Source organism: Falco naumanni, chromosome 4 (genome assembly GCF_017639655.2).
Source record: "Falco naumanni isolate bFalNau1 chromosome 4, bFalNau1.pat, whole genome shotgun sequence".
Lineage (NCBI taxonomy): Eukaryota > Metazoa > Chordata > Aves > Falconiformes > Falconidae > Falco > Falco naumanni.
The window spans coordinates 59,766,499-59,790,161 of NC_054057.1; the positions used below are offsets into that span (position 1 = coordinate 59,766,499).

A 23,663-nucleotide genomic window follows, 5' to 3' on the forward strand; every position below is an offset into this window, starting at 1 on the left:
CTCAAGAAAAAGCTAACATTGCACCACAGTACTGCATTGGTTGAATTCCACCAGCTTGTATTCTTCTCTTGCAAATGATAGCTGTAACATCTCACACTAATAGCAATCATAATTATATCCAAAACTCAGTGGCATAATTATCACACCTACCATACAATAATTAAGTCTATTTAATTAATGTTATCAGAGAGGACTGTCTACAATGATACTCACAAGTATGACTGGTAAAACTACCTACTGAGATCTAGCCAGATGAGCCTAACACAATCATTTTTTCATCCTCTGCCTTCCTTGCAGTGGCACTGACACCTCCCAGCCTCACAGTGAGAAAAGGCTCACTGCCACCCTTTGGCTACATGATCACCATCAGCAGAACTCAAAGAAACATGTCTTTCACAGTGAAAAACAGACTAAAGGCTTTTCTAGATGTGATTTAGCTCATGCTTAGACACCCAACAGCAGCACAGCCCTTCAGAAACATAACTACGCTGCAAAGGTTACCATTAACCGTAAAAGACTAATTGCAAATTTTCTAACTACAAGTGTAGTACAGGATGGTTCAAATAATGATTCCATATACCTTTACTATAAAGCATTAGCAAAAACAGATTTGGCGATTTTTTTATTTATTTTGGGTTTAGTACGATGACTCCTTGCTTCCTGACTTATGCTTGGGGCTAATATCACATCACACAATTTTATGATTCATTTTAGAAGTTGGTTTGCATATAGGACTATTACTTTTAAGGATATGACATCATGCTTGACGCGTAAGTTGTGAAAGCAAAACATTCTGACTCTCTTTACAGTTTATCTTTCCCTTCTTAGAAGGAAGAACTATCCCATACACATTGCTAGAAGTCAATGGATCCACACTGACATCTTCACTGCAGCAACAGAGAATAAGACAATATAGGACAGTGCTGAGTAAGGATCCAAAAGAGGATGGGCGTGAGGCAGGGGAAGTCCATTCCTCCTTTAAAAAAATCACAAAAATTTTCTGAGATGCAGGTACTTTCTGAAGAAGAAGGATACAAACTTTACCTCCAGACCTCAAATTCTATATCAGCTATATGATCATTATACTGAATAGCAAGTTATCACTTACACAATGCTATTGAAGGGAATGCAATCTGTCCTACTTTTGCCTTGCATTTACTGAAGTACATACTGCTGCTGCAAATTATTCTGGCTTTACTTCAATGGAAGTTGGGAATCGTGAAATGTAATTTCTGGTTGTTTTAGATAAGGTAGACACACAGAGTCATTAACACAGCATCAACACATTTGGTTTTTTACTTTATAAGCTGAAGTGAAAAGAAAGACTACAATACCACTAAAAAAAAAGAAATTCAACTTGTTTAAAAACCAGTACATTTTTACTTTTAGGACTACTCATGGTCATATGATACCACTGAACAGTTTTTACAGTTCTCTTTCAGTCAAGAGGAAAATGTTTCAAAGTGTTTAAACTAGCAACAGAAAAAAAGAAAGGGAAAAAGAGCTCAAAGGTTTTTTTGCTAAGGTTACAATAATCACTGCATATCTCAAATGGCATATTTTCCCAATTAAATCTTTGAAAAAGCTTTCAAAACTACAGGAATGGAAAGCAGTTACCTTTCTCATTACTATAGCGTGGTGCTCCTTGTCTTTGTGGATTAGCAGCATTAATAATCTCATCCTTACGCCTTGCCTGTGTTACATGAATAGCTTCCATATGGTGTTCCAACGTAGTGGGTATGTTAACATGCACAGGGGTACCACGAAGCCTTTCCATTTTTCCTATTAATGTGAGCACCTGCCAGATACATTGAAAAAGCCAAAATGGCTAAGCATTCATGAGCCTCCATTAAACAAACTTAAAACCAAAAAGAAATGCAGGAATTATAGCTCTAGAAGGCATACCCTGGCTTGTTCTCGTAACTGGTCGACAATCAAACGATCAACACGGGATGGGTTAGCAGGAAGTCGGGGGACAGGAGTGTTATTTGAGCTAGACATGCGCTTTCCTGGAAAGTTTCTTGCAAGGTCAGCTTCAGTCTGAAAGGGAAAAACATAGCCATTTTAAGTGTTTGAAATAAGTACAATCCACATTTTTAGGTCTGTTTAGACTTTTCAAATACATGACAAGTGCAATTCCTCTCTTTACTTCTAACTGCATTTACAGAAAAACGTTTCCAAACACCTGTCTAGATGTACTGCCAGCTATTGTAAGAATAAGAATAGTCCTCTAATTCAGCTCCACCTCAGCATTTAATGCTTAGCTGCAGCTTTTAGAACAAAAGCTGTGCAACTTTAACTGATCTTGGACATAGATCTAGCAAAGAAATTTTTGTAAAGTACCCCAGAAATTTAAATTGTATGCCTCACACTGCATCTCTCAAATGTCACACATTATAATTACTAAAAAACAACAACAACAGCTTAAGTTGTATCTGAAGTGCATCAGGATTAAGCCAGATCTAACATAAACTGGTATCAGCTCTTAAGTCATCAACACAGCTGCCAAACTCCCCATTGAGAAAGGAACTGGCCAAACCAATATACAACTCAGGCAGTGAGTAACCAAATATCACCAAACCTCTTTTTGGACAGGAACTTCTTACACTTGGAGTAAAAAAGACACAACTAGCAGCTCATTCTCGATCTTGTTCCTTCTTCAGCATACAATGGACTTAGGAGAGAAAGATTAGGTACTGCATGGCCATTCAAAGCAAGGTTAAGTCCACATTCACACTGAAAATATGTGAAGTCCTTTCTTTTCTGGTTTAATGACACATCCATATTAGTCTCTGCCCTCACCTAACATGAATTATAAGAGCCGACTCCACTGTCATTTGAGAGACATTCAGAAAAAGAAATGGATAAAGAAAGGGTCATGAAATCATATAAAGACAGTAGGTATTTAAGAATCACAACTAATAAGCAATTCACATTGCTTATCATCTATATCCACATTTAATATTGCAGGAAATTCCAAACAGACAATTTGTAGAATTTTTAAAAATGTGAGATCACTGGAAAAGTGATATTTATAGAAGGAAACAGGTAAGCTCACCATCACCATGAACTCCAAAGCAGTGCCAACGAACAGGTTTCCAAGAGCTGAAAGGACTAATTAGACAAGCTGGACAGAATTAAATGCAAGTTCTGCTGGGGGAAGTTTCTGTCTATGCTCATAGGGTAAGAACATCAAAAGGGTGAGAATGTCAAAAGGAAGTCCCTTCCTACATACATACATACAGGTGAGCAATAGCATTCTCCCAGACTGTACTTACAAACAGAGCCCAGGCACACTCTTGTCAGGCAGTATGGAAGCCATCTCCTTTTGAGGAATAAGTATTTTGGTTGTGGGAATGTGAGCCACAGTATGGTAGATGGCTTGTGGGACCAAGAATAGTTTATATCCTTAAAGCTGTCTGCAGGTATAGCCTGCAACTACAAAAAAGGGACTGAGAAAGTCTGAGTAGATTGCAGGAGCGGTCTGCAAACTGGGACCATGCGCGGCAATCAGTTAGCTGAGGGGAATTTGCTCGAGCTTGTCTAGACAACAATTAACATGATGAGGCATGTTTGCAGAGCACAGGGGGGGTGGGAGACGGATGGCGCCAAGGAAAGATAACACCTTGTTGTTAATTGATGGCAGTTAACCACCAATCAGGGATTGCCTAGTATGCAAGGCTTAGCTTCAAGAACCAATTAGTTTAAAACGCGCAGCTTCTGAAAGTCTATAAAACCTCGTGCTTCTGTACAATAAATTGACATTTGCTTGCATCAAGCTGCGTCCCGTCTCTTCATTCGCCGCAGTAGATCACTAGGAAAAAACTGGACCAATTAGAATGGACCAGATCAAGTTACTCAAATCCCTTTCATTATTAAGAACACGATATAAGGATATGCAATCCTCCTTTAAAGAGAAAAACACAAAACCTAAATATTATGAGACAAAAACTATGACTCAGTCTTCCCAAATGACTTTGACCCAAATCAGACATGAACAGATTTGGAACAGCTGTCTTTGCCACAACAGAAAGCAGAAGAGTTTCTGAAAACATTGCTGTCTCAGACACACTGGCGCAAAAATCATCATCACTCTTTCTCACTTGTAGAGAATTTCTAGAATACTAGACAGGCAGAAAGGAGCCTTGTTTAAAGGCATCGGTGAGCAAGCAATACAGGCAGCCCTATTTACATTTCCGAAAGTCTATTAGCAAAGTCTCATAACTGATGCTGAAAAGATGAAGGTGCTCTCCAGAGATCCAGTCTGGTCAGATACCCATCTCTTTATCCAACAACCAGTGCATTCTCCAACGCAGAAGCAGTAAAGAGGCACTCAGTGTATAATTAAGACCATGGATTATTGATAATACAGCTTCCAAAACCTGGCATGGAGTTCAGAAATTTGACTCCTCTTGGGTCAGCATTTCCTGCTCCTTTTGAGTGCAGAGCTTTCACGCCCAAGGGTAAGCTCCCCCTGCCAACAGTTCTTTGCAAAAGAGTCTGAGGCAGGAAAGTGACTGTAACAAGAAGAGGATAAATGGAAACTTCCTTTGGGAGAAGTCATAGAATCGGAAGATCATTTAGGTTGAAAAAGACCTTTAAGATCATTGAGTCCAACTGTAAATCTAATACTGCCAAGTCCACCACTGAACCATGTCCCTAAGCGCCTTTTAAATACCTCCAGGGATGGTGACTCAACCACTTCCCTCGGCAGCCTGTTCCAGCGCTTGACCACCCTTTTGGTGAAGAAATTCATCCTAATATCCAACTGCTGACATTCAAAACACTGTAGGTTTTCTCTACAGCCATGTACAGTGTGCCCAGGATTACTTTTATTTTTACTAAATCAAAGATTTAGTAAAACAAGAGACAAAAAGATAAGGGAAAGACACCACAATATCACTGACAGGAGAAAAAAAAAAACAACACAAAAATCCCAAAACAAACAAAAGAACCCACACCACAGAAGTTTCTCTCCTTAAATGACTGTGCAGGGAAAAGCAGAGCCTGGGTTTATAATACTTGAGTTAAAGACTTAATTGGAGGGAATGAGTACGGGACAACAAAGGAAAGAGATCCATCTAATTAAACTGTGCAATATGAGGTGCATAAAATGCCAGTACTTTAAGAACATCCTGTGGCAGTGAGGGCCCTGCAATATCATCATATATGGCTGGTGGCTCTAGAGCCATAACAGAGGACTACCGCGTTAATAATGACTATCTCATGATCCTTCATTAACCATATAAACGAAAAACATCCAAGCTAAAGACAATTCAGTGCTTTGGCCAGTAACATCATTATGACATTTGCTGTAGCAAATATTGTGGGTTAACAGAGAGAAATGTTGTGTTAGCAGCCCTAAGGAGAAAAGACTTAGAAATTGAAGCTCAAAGCAGCACACAATCTAAAACCAGTCATGCCATAGTCAAAGCAGATGACGTAGTTTTAAAATACCTAGAACACCAACAACATGACAACAGAACTCTTGCCTCCTCAAAACAAGTGACAGCCCAGAGTATCTACTTTCTATATATCTATAAATTATTTATATTGCTATATATATAATTTACTTTATAGATATATAAATTGTTTCATGCAATCACCTGCTTTGACAGGAAGTTATTGTCAGTTGTGTTTTACCTTCTTTCTCTCTTTCTCCAAAGCTCTCCACTGCTCATAACACTCCTCCAGTCGGATATGAAGCTCATTAGCAGGCCCACTGCGATTTCTTGGAGGTCTGTACTTGTTAAATGGTGTTGGAAAGGAAAAGTACGGTGCAGGTATTTCCCCACAAAAGAGATCGTTGATGAAGGGATTCAAGTGGTTAAAGTCATCATAATGAAAAAGATCAACAAGTTCTGAAAATGGAAATGGTGACGGAGGAAAACTGAAATTATTTGCCGATGAAAACAGGTGGTGATTAAATGGAGGAAAGCTGGGATTTTGCTTAAAATCAGACATTAATTGGAAAGAAGGAATAAAAGAAGAATTGATGAAATCTGACATGCTACCACCATTCTGCTCGTGGTTTTTTCGGAACATGTTGAACTGCTGACGGTTTGGGGCTGTATATCCAAAATGAGGAATCCAATTCTTTCTACCTCTTCTATCATCTTTATTACTATTTTCTTGGGTCTGCTTTTTTGGAAATCTGTGGTACTTCTCAGGGTCTTCACCTGCAGCATTCTGCTGCGTTAACCAGTCAGATGAAAAATTGATGGGGAATTTACGGTATTGCCCCTCCTTATTAGTCAATGAATCATGCTGTGATCGCCCAATGGGTTTCATTTGCTTCTGATTTTCTGAGTTGAAATTAGAAACTACCAAATTATTAGAAACACCATTTGATATTTGCAACCTTCCATCTTTCCTTGAAGGGAGGGCAGGTAAGATCTGTGAGTAGTAAGAGGACTGTGTTATAGACTGATGGGTGGGAGAACCACCAGACATGGTTGAAACCCCTGAAGAAGACTGTGGACTTGTTACCACTTGCTTTTCATATGTAGTATCTGATGTAGCGGTCAGACTTGCAGTTTTCCCATCCAGCCACGTACGTCCATGGTACAATGAGTAGCTTCCATTTTGCATAACATTTTTTACAGATAAATCATATTCAGATACTTTATGAGAGCATTCTTTAGGACTAATATGAATCTTCAATTCATTATTATTAAAAGCATCTCCCAAAGTAAACCTACGATGACCATTTTGCACGTGGGTTTCCTGTGGTTTTCTGTTTGTCCCTCCAGAATAATTATTTTCTTTAAGGGGTTGGTTGAAAAAATATAGCGATGGATGAACAGGCGACTGCAATTTATGAGGACCTGTAAAGCTTTCATACCTTTTAGAAAACAAGTGGTTGTCCTGGGGCCCTTTATCCCAGAAGTCATCAACAGGCTGATTGGAAAGACCAGGGGAATACTTTGTTTGATCTTGAGCATAATTTTTCAGAGCCTTGCCTCTTGCCCTTTCACTTTTCCAGTACTCTTTCTGAATGCTAGTGCCTTCCTTCATTCTGTTCTGAGAAGAAAAAGTGCTAAAACTGGAACCGATTTTTTCATAGTCTCCATTTAACCTCATGTGGTCATAACTGCACAAATGCTGATTATAGTCTACATTTTGAAATGAAAACCCTTCTTGGTGAACTGTATTATTATTTTGCAAAGAAGAATTTTCAGGATAACTGTTGTGCAGAATATTATCAGGCAGAGTGCAAGGGCCAGATGGAGAAAGCCAAGACTCTATAAGATGAAGATCTTCCAAACCTCTGTGTAATATCGCCACATCATGAGACTTTTGCAAGTGTTCCTGATAGTAGTTCTGTGTGCCTACCAGGTTGGAAAAATCCTTACTTTCAACAGAGTGCTTAGATGAGAGCCCTGAGAATTCACCATTGCTTCTAAGATCAGGTGCCCACATAGGTGGAAACAATCTTGAAAGAGAATTCCTGTAACAAAGTTAAACAAACCTCCTGTAATCATTTAAAACATTCCTTACATTAAATCAGTTAATGTGTGTGGGAATAATCATGATACATTTCCCCCTGTTACATTCTTTGCTAACCATATACAGCTCTCCTCCAAAATATAAGGCGGGGTGGGGATATTCCCACTGCAGTTGAGTAAATGCTATGTAAAATCTGACTACCAATACTACTCTCTAATGTTTATAATATGTATATTTGGAACTGCAGAGTTTATTTGGATTTTAGATTCTACTGTATTCAGTTAACTCCCTACTGGTTAAAATAAGATTTCTTCCCCCTATCCCCCAAATGCTGTAGACTGATGGAAGACTTTAGAAAATGTGTATTTCTAACAGTTTGTCGGTTGGATTTTTTACTAGCTATTGAAGAAAAACACTTCTACATTTCAAGCGGATTTATAAGACCTTTGTTATTCAACTTCATGAAATAAGTTGAAATGTGTATCATATCTGTGTGACAAAGGATGTAAAAACCAACATGTAACATACGAAAACACAAACAAGCTTACCAATCTGTAACTGGTTCTGGCTTGCTTGGCTCCTCTAAAATGCTTGACACTAGCCCAAACATATCAGGGCCGCTGCCAGAATAAGAAAGATTTATTGGTGCTCTGAAAAAAAAACCAGCAAAAGAGCCTAGATAAATACAAGTCTTTTTCTCCTAGACAAAACAGGCAAAAGGAAAAGTAAAGCATTACACCTTTGATTTATTTTAGCAGCATCTGCTAAGTGTTCTGAATTTAAGGTATCCTCAGCACCCACAAAAATTCTCTTCCTGCATTCATGAATTCTATAGCCTAGTAGAATTAAAACAATTTTCCTAACTTCTGGCTTCACCAGAGACTTCTCAAGCGGTTATGTGAAGAGACAGGAGCAGCAAAGATTCTTCACTCTTTTCAGTCAACATAACTATTTTATAGACATTTCTTCAAATCTTGACTTCTCCTTTAGAGGACAAATATGATCAATCTTCTCAAAATTTTGAGGATTCTGATTTATCTACTTCCATAATTCAAGAACTTTTATTTTAATCAAAAATAAAAAAATATACTTAAGTTGACTTTTTAATCCCCATTTAGAAAGGAGTTGGTCAAAACTTGATTAAATATTCCTGATAAATACCAAAGGTGTTTAACCATTATTAGTCTTACACAAGCCCAACTTTAATCTTTTACTTCAGGTGCAAAACAAGATCTTTACAGAGCTGTCTGTAATGACACCTAACTCTTACTGAGAAGCTAATTAAAACATAACACTTAAGATCTCCTTCCTTCTAACACACATTGTTTTGCTTCAATAAATTTCACTCATCATCCTATTATCATTCAGCTGATTCATTTCTGTGTCCCTGAAGATCTCTGTCTTCCCTGCTGTCAGCTTATCCAAACAACTACATCATCTGCTAATGCTGCCACATAATTACTCAGGCTGATTTTGCCAATTAACAAAGACTATAAAATGTGGGATAAACTATTAAGACTATCACCTTGTTAATTTGTCACAATGAAAATTAGCCACTTACGTTTTGCTGGCTTTAAGACCTCACCACATTTTGACTTCTAACTACCTCTACCATTTACTTTATGACCATTCAGTCTCCTCTGTAATCAATCTGGTCTATGTGGTTTTGTTTCAGAGAAACGCAAGTGCAAAGATTCTATAACATGTTTTATGAATGTAGAACTGTCACGGATATCTGATAACCGGATCTCTTCTGTGTCTGTCAGATGGCACACTTTTTACTTTTTTTTTTCCAAGATGCCTATTTACTTCCAATTGTTGCAACCAACTGGAGAGCACAGATGAAATTTGCATCTAAATGATGATTTTCATCAATGGACAGGTTCATTTACAATGTGGCATGGAAATTAAAAAAAATAAATTGCTGGCATTCAGCTTTCTCAAGTCCAAGGTAGGCAGTTATCCTTTCTGGCTTGGTACAAGAAAACATGTGCTGTAAAATCCCTCAATTTTGCAGCATCCAGGAATCAAATCTTTAGCTCTTACTGCAGTAAGACAACAAACTACCTACCAAGTCAGAGCAACACAAAAAGAATCCATGAAAATAACCAGCACACAGGAAAGGTAAAACCATACCAAACTGCTTGCAACTATACCACACAGAATACAAATGTCCAGCCTGACACCAAGTCTGCGGCAGTGAGCAACCTGCCCCTGCAGACAGAAAGAACAAGAAACAGGACAAAAGAACCAAGACCTACAGCTCCTCAGCAAAACTTTCAAGGCACTGGTGGGAGAAGGACGGCTGCAGATGGAAAAGCAACAGATGAACGGAAATGGTACCTTTGCTGCATCTGTGTGCTGTTCAGGCTTTTGTGATTAGCCCTAGAACCAAAGCTAGGGACATGTACATAGCCTCTGAGGATGCAAATTAGATGGAACTATTGTCTTCCCTTGGGGACATACTACATTTAAGAATATGCCTGACTTCTTTGAAGGTGTCAATAACTTCATCCAACCTAGTGCTGAACACGGAGGGATTTTCAAATGGACGTGTCTCAAGAGAAGTTCATGGCACCAGGATATCAGTCTCTTGAAAGGCCTATGCATAGGTTTGAGGCTCTGGGGCTCCTAGGATTGATTGTGAAATAATTTCAATGGCCAAACATTTGAGAATTAAAAGGACAAAAGCATAAGCAAAATTATGCTGCAAAGAAATCTCCAATGATGGATCAGTTGGTCTCATGAAGCAGCTTAGAGGAACTAAAATGATACAGGTGCACTGCACCTAATACAGTTAGGCACCAAGTACCCTAAAATATTACAAGAAAAAAACCCTTAAAGTTTATTTAACCTCAAGGTATACTGCATATCTGCAGTGTCAGAATGGGTGTAGACATGGATTTTCATTAACAGACAAGTACCGCACTTGTGGTAAAAAATACTGCTTTTTTTTTTTTTATAAAAAAAAGCTATTTTGCAATAATCTGAAAGTTGCTTTTAAGAACAGATTATATATTATATTTAGTGGATTGCCACTCAGAGCTGAAATTTAGAATTACAGTTAATACTAACGCTATTTATTAAAAAAAATAATTAAAATAAACATCTCCATAACACTACCCAGGGAAGACTAGCAAAAAAGATAAAATAACGGTAGCTTCTTTGCAATGCATGTGTCTTCCTTAACTGTTACCTTTTGGCATCTTGTGAACCAGTGGACTCCCCTCTCTCCCCACCACAAACTTCCTCTTTCTTATTAGGCAAGTGATTAAAAAAATGCAGTGAGGTTGATATTAGAAACACTAACAGCATCATCATAGTGTCAAAAGCTGCTATGCCAGTCTGTACCAACCCATCTTGCCCGCACACACCCCCCCCCAAGACAAACAATATTACGTTACCAGGACTTGGCACCAAGATGAAAAAAAAACGAGTGGGAAGCCTAATAAGAAATCATTTTTTACACATTTATCAGGCTGGAATAGTTTTAATGTTACAATTTCAATTGCTGTACACAAGCCATAAAATGACCAATATGAAGGAGAGAACCAAATATTTCCATGGGTACCCCCAGTTTCTGTAATCATTCCCTACTCCTTGGTATCACTCATGATTTTATAAAAATCATTCCTCTGCAGAGTGGAATCAAAATCAAAGAGGAGTTTTATTTACTCTCCACTGACATGGAAGCTTTCAAACCCCTGTCCAGCCTTGCTGCCCTTTTCTGTACCTTTAATAACTTTACTGCATTATTAAGACTGGATGATCAGAAGTGCCTATAAGAGTCCAGACTTGGACAGAGTGGATTTCTCCAGGGGAAAAAAGATGTTTCATGATTCAAATAACAAAGACTCTTTGCATTTGTTCAGCATCCAAACTGCAAAATTATTTTTTTTTCTTGAAAATCAAACTTGGAGTGCACTATACCAAGGCCACAATAAGACAGTAGGCTGGCATATTTTCAGGAGCAGCTATATGCACATTTATGCTTTCAGCAGCAGAGGCACCTCTTACACTCTACCTGTATCTAACACTCTCTGTATTGTTCACGTTCCAGGAAATACAGTACTTTATCAAGCAGGATAGTTATAAGCCATGGTCCTGAGGGATGAGAGGCATGGAAGGAGGGTGGGTCTTTTTACTTAAGGAATTTTCATTACATGTCAGTTTACCATTTCATTCCCCAAATGTAGTATTCCTTCCAAATTTTAAAATGTGCTTACACATAAACACACACACGTTATACACACACAGACTGCCTACCTTTTTTTACAACTTCTACAGTAATTATCATACAGCAAAGAAAATTTACTGAGTTTCTAGATATCCCATAAACTCTTCCTAAAAAGATCTGGAATCCCATTTGTTCTGCTCCATAATATCAGCATTCCAGAACACCATCATAAGATTATACCAAGAATGCTCATACCGTTTCTTTGTGCAGTCTTGAAAAGATGTTTTTGAGCTAATATCCTCTCCACATGCTGACCAGTCACTACAGAGCCGGGAAGATTCTAGCGGAGGTGGTGTACTAGTAATTGCTCCTAATAATGGGGAAAATAACTGAGTGTCCATTTTTTGTTTCTTGCTATTTATCTATGTTGAAAAGAGAAAGAAGCATTTTGAATATTACATGTTTACATAAAAGAGCAGAAAAGGCAATGAAGCAATCCCTTCTTTTTATCTTGAGCTAAGTAATTTTTCAGAAAAAATGTAGCTATGACAAAAGGATACAGTCTAAAACTCATTCCCTCCCCGCCTTCAAGTAGTCCAAATCTGACAAATGTATGCATCTTCGAAAAATAAATAATTAAATAATAAATATTACTTACTCTACAATAATAGGATTTCTCAACAGATCTCACATTGTAGGTGTTTGCGTGTCACGTCCACAAGCTCAGAATCTTCTAGCCTATATGACTGGAAATGCACGTGTCACAGGCATACGCAACCCTTCTGAGAAAACAAAGGGAAGAGCAATTATTCCTGCTATATCCCTGAAAACACAAAATGTTCCAACCAAGAGCCCATGGTAAGCAGGGAGGAACATTTGTAAACTTGACAGAGCAAAGTGTGGATAAGAAAAGTAAACTAAGTACTGGTCCAGAAAGGACTATTATAAATCATTAATTTGAAGAATAAATAATAGGAGATCTAAGCAACGCAGGGCACTGTACCTTCACAAAGTATCTCAGCTAGCAACTGGCACAACAGAACCTGTGACTGACAAAGGTTTAAGCAGAATACAACCTACTTTGAGTTGGAAGGAACCTCTGGGTTGATATAGAACCTGGGTAGATATAGCTCCCCTGCTCAGAACAGACCCTGTTAGATCAGGCTACTCAAAAACTTGTGCACTTGAATTTTGAGTTTTCCCACCACTTCCTCTATGGGCAAATTTTGAAAATAGTCCGGCCCACCTTCTCTATAACCTCCCACAAGGCAGCTGCACACACCCGTAAGATCTTCCCTTTCTCTTCACCAGGCTGATCTGACACAGCTCGCTCAGTCTCTCCTTGGACATCCCATTCTCCTGCCCACAACCAGTTTAGAAGCCTCTGCAGGACTCACTCCAGTACCCTTCTTGCACCAGGGAGCCCCAAACAGGACAGAGTATCCAGTTGTGGCCTTACAAGGGCAGAACCCAGGGGATGATAGCAGCGCTCAGCCCAGTGGCTACAGTCTTGCTGTGACAGCCCAACATCGGGGCAGCCTTCTCTGCTGCAAGGACACACTGCTGGTTCATGTCCAACTCTACCAGCAGCACTCTTGATCCTTGTTGATTAACTTTCCCAAGTTTTGACTCTAGGAGAAAGACCTCAAGCTTTCTTGGAAAAAAAAAAAAAAAAAACACCAACAAAAAACACACACACAAAAAAATTCTATAATAAGAGAACTGAACTAGCTGCCCCTTAATTTTCATAAGCAGACATCCAGGCAAGATGGAGTACTTGTTCTGAAAAGAACATTAGGGAGACTTAAAAAAAGGAAAACCCCAAACCCAAAACAACAATCCACAGACCAAAACCCACAAACCAAAAATACCAAAAATGAACCAAAAAACCCCACAAAAAAAAAGCCCTAACAGCAATAACAAAAATCCAAACCCCCCAGAACCCCAGATATATCAGTAGCTGCAAGAGGCCATGGGACTGGATGCAGACTGAAACTGACTGGAGCATCCAGCCCTGTGCTTTACACCTTCCTGAGGAGGCCAGTAACAAAATTCCGGAGAAGAAATCTCTGCCTTTACAAATACTAATATATTTAATGAATTAAGTTGTCACCACAGTGCCCATAACATACGAACAGTAATGCCTGGGAGAATGGAAAGAAACTGCAGATTAAATGACTGCAGGTTCCAATACATTTACACATAACTAAGATCACTTCTGAGGCCATGAGACAACCTGGAGATTGTTCAACGATCCCCAGCTTCACTTGGATGCGTTAGTCATAAAGGTATTTAACAAAAGCAACAGGTTAAAGAAAAAGTGATGTTGTGCATGTCACTCCTTTAGCAAACCGCTCCTGCTAAGCAGGTTTGTCCGTCTGTCCCAGCCTCATTAGAGACAAGAGATACGGAAGGGTGCTGTGCTAGGAAGTTAAGCAGGAATTTGCAGAGCTGTGGCAGGCGGACACCCTCTGTGTACAAGCTGGCAGCAGGAAGAGTGTGAGAAAAAAGGCATAATTAGGTTACCCTATACATGAACTCTGGATACCTGGCTGCTGAAGACAGAGAACAATGATTTTTTTTTTAGGACTATGAGGATAAAATTAACTTCTGTCACACTGTTCATTATAAATACAGCTGGAATAGGTACAAAACACAGCTACCCCCCCCCCCTTAATCACAATGGTCAAACTAGCCTTGGATCCACCAAATGAAACCATTTGCTAAATCCTTATTGAATAACTGCAGAAAGGTCTCAACCATGTACTTATTAAATTCCTGAAAGGGCTAAAAGAAAAACAACATGAAAGAAAAAATGGTGCTACAGAACAACTGGGTCCTCATACTTAGAAAACATTTAAACCGATCTACTCATCTCCCATTTTATTGCTTCCAAGATAAAAATGGCACTGTCAGTAGGATCTGTATTGGCAGCTCCATGAGACTGGTGCTTACTATTGGAGAAATACCTCTGAAGCCCTAAACAAGCCAATGGAAAATGGAAGGTTTAAGGGAAATTTCCACTGTCTGAATACAGCCTTATGCAGTCAGTCTAGAGCCATCTGAAAAGCTTTTCATAGCTAGAACTTTTAAAAAGTTATTCATAAACTAAAAGACTAAACACTTCAACGTTGATCATTTCACTATCTCACACCCCATCCCTTCAAAAAAGAAAATGCTAAATTAATTTTTCTCTCTCCCCTCTTTTCTTGCAAGTAGAACAGAAAAATCCTGCTTACTACAAATCCTCAGCCGGAATCTGGTTTAGTGAAAACTGCCACAGACTCAGCAGAACCCTCCTGGGTCTTGTCTGAGGAAGTAGTAAAGAAATACCTGGCCAAGTGTGCTCCTGCCATGAGCAGGACAGAGCAACCCTTTAGTGAATTTTTTGAATTAAAAAAAAAAAAAGTTTACACTGAGGGCTTATCACTTCCTATAAACTTGTCTTACACATCCAAACAAATCGCTATTAAATAATTGAATTAGAAGTACCATAACCCTGTAGAGGCTAGATACATATTGTGTAACATTCCGTACAAACACACCATCAATATCTATATCATTAAATACGAGACAAGAACAAATTCCTGGCCCAAAACCTAAATGGCACAACAGTGCTTGCTTGTGTGATACAAATGAACTCTTACCCTACAGAACAGAAGGGTGGTATCTGCTACAAATTACTCCTGAACCACACACAAGCATCATTTTGGAAAGCAGTAGCAAGGCCAAAATTTTGGCCACAATCAGGCAGTATCAACAAGCACAAGCCAATGCTGAAGCCCTGGTCTTGTTAGTCCACTAGGAAGCAACACAGAGAGAAATTATGCTCTGTGGCTTATATTTATATATAAATATATAAAATACTTGTGCATAGATTAAAAATAGGATCCATAACTACTGGATTTCTCTTTTTATTTTCAGAGCCATTAATCACTGCTAATGTGAGTTATGCAGGACAATGTGACTGAAGATCAGCAGAGGAGGTACTTCATGCACCCTAGATACAGCCTCGTAACTCAGCACTTCCAAAACACTGGAGTCTGGCATTCTATCTAGTTAAACAGAATTTCAAAATAAACTGAGAAACTCTTGTCTGCACTTTACATTTGAACTTTGAAGAAGTTACAGTAAAAAAAAAAAAAAAAAGGATGAAACAGCATGTAGTCTCCTAAGCTTGTTTTAGTTTCAAAATTCTTCACTAAATTTCAGATAGTCATAAAATCCATAACTGGCTTTGCAGAGAAAGGACTGCCTGCAGAGGCACAGATGCGTTTTGCTCAGATTTTCGACTTAAAAAAATATAAATAAAAATCAATGAATGAAATTCTGTCTCCAAAAAAATTAGAAATAAAAAATAGATCAAAGGACAACTCCTACAGTATTCAGTAGGGCTTTTACTTCATTCTTTCTACCCTGCAAATCATGTGAAAGCCACTGATATCACTAAATTACCTCTCAAAACAACAATAAAAAACTTAACCTACCTAGGTTTTTTTTAGATGTGGTATCTCGATGGAATTTTTTTTTCTTTTAAAGCATAACAAGACACAGTTTCTGTTCTTTCCCGTAAAATGGAAATGTGCATATACTAATCTCTCTCCCTGTGTATGAAACTGAACATGCTTTTTTCCAAAGCATCTAACACTGTTACTGAGTCACATCTTATCTTCAAATACATGCAGAGGGCTTTTAACTTCTGCAAGAAGCTCATTACAACTGAGGAACAAGCAAACGGAGGCATTTACCAAAAACATTGCCTATTTTCAAAAGCCTCATGCAGTTCTTCGTATTTAGAAGAAATTCCAAGTTTCTTTTATTTGAGGAGAAATAAAAGAGTAGAACATCAGTATAATGTTAATATTTCAACTATAAACATATATGAAATTAAATAGTATCAAAGCTATTTGGCACTGATACCACTATGTGACATCAGTCCTGCACTCCACGACAAACAGACTCATTTGCTGCCTGGCTCCTTTGTGCTTCTGCTTCATCCAGGCTGTGTGATAAGGACTTGCTGTTATTCTGTAGGTGGTTTCACTGCTCCAGCAGCAAGGGCAAAGACCTTGAGAAGGCTGTTACTCTCTCACTCCTCTTCCTGCTATTCTCCCATTCCCCAATGAAGTGTCAAGCTAGCACAGCTGCCAAGCATCGAGAGGCAGACAAAACCTACAAATCTTAGTAAAGGACTTGATAAACAGTAAATTGTATTAGGAACACAGAATCCTGCATGGCAAAGACCTTGGAACAGCTGAGGCTGGAAGGGACCTTTGGACTCAAGGCTCCTACTCAGAGCAGGTTGCTCAGCACCTTGTACAGTCAGGTCTGGAGCATTACCAAGGGTGAACAGGCCAGAAGCTGCACAGAAGTGCCAGTGTGCCCTGCTAGTGCCTTTGGACACAAGTATGAGAATGATTTCCCACAGAGTCACCTTCTTTGGTGAGATTCAAAAACCACCTGGATGCAATTCTGTGCAACCTGCTCCAGGAGAATCTGCTTTAGCAGGGGGTTGGACTAAGATGATCTCCAGAGGTCCCTTCCAACCTCAAGCATTCTGTGATTCTGTCTCACCACCACTGCTTGAGTTGGGCCGCTAGGAGACAGAGATCTGTGATGTGAAAATCCTCTGTCCAAGGATTTAACAGTGCTGTGAATACAGCAGAAGACTCATGTATTACTTGTTATATTACTAGAAATGTTTTGTTTCCTGTGCTGCCCAGCTAAGTACTGGAAACAGTTCAAGACGGTAACTGTCTATTCTGAGATGGTAATAGCTGCTGACAGAGCAGTGAAGGCTACTCAAGCAGACTGGAAGAAGTTCTCAGGACTTTCATAGAGACTACTACATTACGCCAATTGTATGAAACATTGGCAGTGACGTTATGTATGTCTGGGGTACCTTGCTGAACTGCAGTGTTAGAGGACACAGCCTAAAAAAATTCAACAGGGCTTCACTCTCCTCCTGTTTGGTGGTGACAACAGTCTATGACTTATATCAGATTAACAATTCTCTGAAAGGATATATTATAAGCTACAAAATAATGTAATCAGAGCTAAATATTTTCTTCATTATATAATTAGAATACATTATTTTTATTGGCCTAAAGACCTATCTGACAAAGTTCTTGATCTTCCAAAAAGCATTTGAGCTAGATTAGGAAAAATCTTTTTACAGTCAGTCTTCCCAAAACAGCAGGAACTCTATGCTCCAGAGCATTGCACACAGATGCTTTTTACAAACACCTATCGTAACAACAGTAAATGACAGCACTGCACAGTATTATTACTTCTATACTGAGTTTATTCTTCTCTGACTTCTTGGCAGGATAAATATTTCCTGTTTATTGCTTGTTTTTCTTGGCAAGACAAAGCAAACAAGAAAAAGCACTGTTTGGGGGGGTGGACTTAAGACTTTAATAACTCCTACTTACAGCCATCTTAATCCATAGCACACTGAAACTGGTTAATTCAGTGGTAATTAACTGGTAACCTCAGGATGCACTGCTATTAATTGGCCAAAACTAGTGGGTAAAAAAAAATAAAATTATAACTTGCCTTCTTGGGTTACCTGGGAAACTAACCTGCAGAAGTACAGATGTGACAGGGATATGTAAAAAACTAAAACCAGGGGAGAAAGTAATTTATTCAGGTATCTCTTAATATCAGGGACAAACCCATGAAAATGGCAGATTAGTGGAGACTTTTTTCTAAATCCCAATTTCGTATCATCAAAAAGGTGCGTTACAGCAGCAAAGGGGAATAACTCTCTATCAGCTGTCAAAGAATTAAGAAACTCTTTTCCTGAGAAAGGAATCTGACATCTCAGACAGCTGGGTCAAAATCATATAAAAAAGCACCACTTAAGGTGGGACGGCAGGGAAGAAGCATTACATTTATGGGATGTTTGTTCAATATATGGGTTCTATAGCCCAACTGCTGTTAACACTCATGAGCTAATGGGCCTTTTTGTTTTAAACACTAGCATCTAAATGCATTCATTTAACACAATCAAAGATTCTTTTTGTCCATGGTAATTTTGTGGTAAATCTCACCAATGCCCTTGACAAGAGGCACACAAAGCCAGACTGAATGAGGAACTGCTGACTCCCATGAACAGAAGTTTACTCCCCTGTACTGACACAGTGAAAGCCGCTCCAGCTGTAATATAGCATCCTTTTCAGGTGCTGAGGGTTTTGGGTTTTTTTTGTTATGTGGTTATCCAATATACGTAGTTAGAAAAACCAACATATGATACAAGTATTTCTGTTTACCTAAGCAACTTCACTTTTTTGACTCACCTGTGACTTGTAATGACCAGGGGTCGCACTTCGTCTGACCATGTCCTTGTTACCAGTATACAAGTTCTCTTCTCTGAAGTATGCAGCATTGCCGTGCAAGCAGAAATTTAGAATCTTACAGACAGACTTAGCCTATTTAAAAGCAATTAAAAAGGAAGAAAAAAAAAGTGCTATAATTATCAGGTCTGCCAAAGTTGTACTTATTACGCATGAAACTCATTTCTAGCTACCCACATTGCTCCCCCCGCCATCTCTCCACATCACACCACCCACAGCTCTTCCAGTACACCTACATCTTACACATTTGCAGAACAATAACGATGTTGCTTTATTGCTGTAAGATTCCACATGACAGAACAGCTCAGCAGATATGAAAGTTGCTGACCACAGGTCACATGGAGTCCCGGAATGGCTAAGCCAGCTGCACCAAGATGCAAGATGCACCTCGGATCACACAGGCAGAGGCACACTGCCTGACAAAGCTCGTCTCTTCAGCTTTATCCTGTCACACAGACAGATAAATCACGCAAGTCCACATCTATCACACCAGTACATAAGCTCACCCCATGATTCTGCTCAACAGCACACATCTGACACAGAACTGAACATCCATCCCCATCACATCCTCAAGTACCTAGGACTGCACCCATTTAAGGGTTCCACTCCATCTTCAGGCTCATAGCTTCTGTCAACAGCAAAGGCAAGGTTGGCTCCTGTGACACATTGCTATCCAAAACCAGGTGTGATAAAAGCATGTTCCCAAGAGCGCTCTACGTGTAACATGCTGATTCCAAAATCCTGCCCTGTGCTCTCCGCACATCCACTCGAACCCATTACAGTATAACCTCCTACACCTCCCCTATTGAAAAGCAGATTATCAAATTGCTGCTGCCTGTCATGCTCACACTCTGCACACGTGCCATTCCTCCAGATTCAGCCATTTGCATTACATGACACAGCAAAACAATGTCCCAGATTAGCAAGTCAATGCGCTACACAAACGTAAGGCTTCATCTTCACTGACACAAAGCTTTAATAGGTAGAAGCAGCGAATGGGGGAAGGGCTGCCTTTATGATTGATATAAGTAAGGTGAAGCTTTATTATGATAAATTCTTAACAAAGCACCTGCTCCTCTCCTAAAAGTAATAACATGATGCCAGACTATACCCACAACCAGCTGTGGCTGACCTACCCTGACCTGCTGAATGGTAGAACTAAGCATTTACCTAATCTGATGTTCAATCTGAATTCTGCCACAATGATTTGTTCAACCCCCAGTCAAGTTTCCACTCTTCTCTTTTCCAAGGAGCTGCTGGAAACAGGCCAAGAGCAGGATGAAATAGTTAACCCATTCTTGATAGCTCATTTTGTCAGGTTTCCTACAGCATTTCCATCACCATGCTGCAGAGAAACACACTCAGACCAAAAGGAAAAGGAAACTCTACATCCAGGAATGGGTTGCAGAACAGTTCAGTGAAATGTCCATGTAGATACCTCAGTGCTTCTGGGAAGCGCTCAGCTTGCTGCTCTTGTGCCTGTCGATCTTCAGTACAATACACCAGCTGTATGTCAAGGGAAGAGCTGCAGCCGTACCACCCTCCACGCTACAGCAAGCTCCGTGGCGCACAGACGGGAAGATGAGGCTCCCTGTATTTAAGCTAAGGCAGCAGGCTTTGCACTGAAATGACTCAGGTGTGCACAGTTGCTCCTAGGTGCTAAGTTAGTTACACACAGTTTCCTTGCAGAAAAGATGACTGGTAATATCTTTATACCACTCATGATGTTCAGTCAACTTGCTTCTAAACCACCAACCTTAACTGATCTTTTAATGACTTGTGATTTTTTAGCTTTCTTCCGTCAAAGCAGACTTCATCATGCATGTTAATGATTCGGCTAATCACTCCCTCTGTGACACAGTGCAACCATTCGAAGCTTTAAAAGTGGGTTTCACCAAAGCATTAGTTGATACTGGAAAGCCCCAAAACCCAACCTGTTTATATCTTGAAATAGGAATGACTTCAAATCATGGGAAACTTTCAGAGCATTACAGGTGCTGCACTAGGCTTCACAACCTATGTAAGAGTCCAACCAAAGCTTAGAATTTACACAGCTGTTCAAAAAAGGTAAGAGTGCTACCGCTGTGCTCCAGCCTATACACCCTCTTTCAGAGAAATGGATTTTCCATGGTAACTTTCTGTGGCTTTCACTTAGATTTTAGGGGCTGATACAAAGGCATATTTACTGCACTACTGGTAAATAATTCTGTCCTAGAAAAGCATTTGGGAGTATCTTCAGGATATGCGGCTGCTACGTTACAGCTTTGGTAGAAACCACTGCTTTAACTAAAACAGCACTGCCAGTTTGCTTTTTGTAAAATTAACAAATAAAAAATACTCACTGAGTACTTTAATACCAAATCCTGAATCTGTATATAGTTTTAAGTTTATTTTCTTTCGACATTGTTCAAACAAAAAGAACTCTAAGCAAAAAGACAAATGTCCACAGCACACGATCAGAAGGAAAGTTGTTTTATCTGCAGGGAAAAGTGATGACTGGCTTCCTACATGTTCATGCCCCATCCCAAGCTCATTGTAACAGCAGCAGTGTCCCCACCACATCCTCTTGGTCTCACCAAGTTTCCCCAGTCCTTCCCTACCCATCCCAATGGCAACCAGCTAGGAGCTGGGGTGTTGGCGGATGAGAAGCTCAACATGACCCAGCAATGTGTGCTCAGAGCCCAGAAAGCCAACTAAATCCAGGGCTGCACCACAAGAAGCATGGCCAGCAGGTGAAGGAAGGGGATTCTCCTCCCCCTCTACTCCACTCTCATGAGACACCCCCCCCCGCAGTGCTGCATACAGCTCTGGGGCACCAACATAAGGAGGGCACAGACCTGTTGGAGCAAGTCCAGAGGAGACCATGGAGATGCTCAGAGGGCTGGAGCCCCTCTGCTGTGCAGACAGGCTGGGAGAGCTGGGGCTGTTCAGCCCGGAGAAGGGAAAGCTCCGGAGACACCTTATTGCAGCCTCCCAGTACCTAAAGGGGCCGACAAGAAAGCTGGAGAGGGGCTTCTTACAAGGATGTGTAGTGATAGCACAAGGGGGGATGGCTTTAAACTGAAAGAAGGGAGATTAAGATTAGCTATTATGAAGAAATCCTTCCCTGTGAGGGCGGCGAGGCGCCAGCACGGGCTGCCCAGAGCAGCTGTGGGTGCCCCAGCCCTGGCAGTGCCCAAGGCCAGGCTGGACGGGGCTGGGGGAAGGGGCTGTGCGTGGCGAGGGGGTTGGAACTAGATGATCTTTTATGTCCCTTCCAACCCAAACCATTCTAGGATTCTATGACCTAATCCTCCAGAAAAAAAAAATTAAAAATCTATATGAAACATTACCTTAATATCATAGGGAGATTGTGAGGAAGGCCTAATTACACTACCTGAGGATTTACAAGTACCAGAATCAGGTTACATGGGAAAACTTCTGTTAAGTCTAAAGACCCACACTTCTCTAACACACCTGGGTTTAACTTTTACATTTAGGCCTATCTGCTTTACAAAGCCACACAGCAGAAAGTTTGTTGGGGAAGAGATTCCAATCCTCAGTTCCACTTTTATGAAGCCTTACCCTTGAACCAGTATACCAGTATCTCTGTGAGGTTCTTCTTGAGCCAAACAACAACCCACAATCCAAATGCACAGAACATTTCTACAACATTTATATTAAAACTTCAAATGTCAATTACAAGAAATTAAGCATAGTAAGCACTCAGGACACCATGTGATACAGATTTATCCACTGGGAACTGTGCCTATGTATGTGCAATTATTACAACTTCAGCCTACCTGAAGTCAGTAATTTCAGAAATTCAAATTTGTAACCTCCCCACTTACTGCAATACTTGCTTTATTAATTTGAGAAAATAATTTGCCAGCAGGTAGCTTAGAAACAAAGCCCTGATCTGCCATTCATTTAAAGTATTAAAATAAAAAGTTACTGATGTTGGTTTTAATGATAGATTTTTATACATCTACACACTCTAGCTGTGGTCCAAAGCCACAAGTAGTTTGAACACCAGAGTCCTACTACTTCCAAGTACTTTTGCTTGCAAAAATGACTGAAGCTTTCTGCCCTTACTCTGGAGTTTCAGAGGATGTTTTTTGTTTATGAAATCCATAAGACCCTAATTCCCAAATAAAAAAGTAAACCCACCCTTCATGAAACATTAACATGAAGTTGCCAGTTTTAAAAACAGCGAACCGAACTCAGCTGCAATGTCACTAGCCAAAAGCTCAAATTTGGGACTGCTGAGGGACAGTTTTACAAAGCTGGCAAAAGACAGATCCTTTAATGCGTCTATCACTAAACAGCCTACAACATTCAAAATATCTAGTCAGCAAATACACATTTAAGGATTTGAATAATGTAATTCAAGTGCACTGCAGGCTCCATGGAAATATAAGGGAACTTAATGCCAGCCACCTCTCTCTATATATTCACCTTCAGTTATGATTCTTACCACGTGTCACACTCCACTATCTCCTGGTAGACCAGGGAAGCATAAGAGACTATTAAACAAAGAGGTACAGAGTTTTTAACTGAACTTCCACTCACTTGTGAGCCAACCGATCCAAAGGCAGCTTAAATGCATGATTTGTAGATCATGTCCTTTCTAATACACATTGCTGTAAAACAGGATTATTGGTATTAATATACCCTCAGTATAAACTTTTCTGGTTAGG

At 39.7% G+C, this 23,663-nt stretch overlaps 1 protein-coding gene across 2 annotated transcripts in view; it reads right to left on the bottom strand.

The window, feature by feature from the left end:
• Window positions 1-23,663, bottom strand: part of LOC121086743 (meiosis-specific coiled-coil domain-containing protein MEIOC-like) — a 36,094-nt gene that overhangs the window by 7,317 nt on the left and 5,114 nt on the right. For both annotated transcript variants that reach the window (XM_040590897.1, XM_040590898.1), the window contains exons 2-8: window positions 18,928-19,059; window positions 12,285-12,408; window positions 11,882-12,048; window positions 7,998-8,099; window positions 5,644-7,450; window positions 1,906-2,040; window positions 1,618-1,798 (exon numbers count right to left, since the gene is read on the bottom strand). In XM_040590897.1, coding sequence (XP_040446831.1) covers window positions 1,618-1,798; window positions 1,906-2,040; window positions 5,644-7,450; window positions 7,998-8,099; window positions 11,882-12,027 — 2,371 coding nt within the window. In that variant the 5' untranslated portion in view covers window positions 12,028-12,048; window positions 12,285-12,408; window positions 18,928-19,059. The remainder of the gene's footprint in view (window positions 1-1,617; window positions 1,799-1,905; window positions 2,041-5,643; window positions 7,451-7,997; window positions 8,100-11,881; window positions 12,049-12,284; window positions 12,409-18,927; window positions 19,060-23,663) is intronic.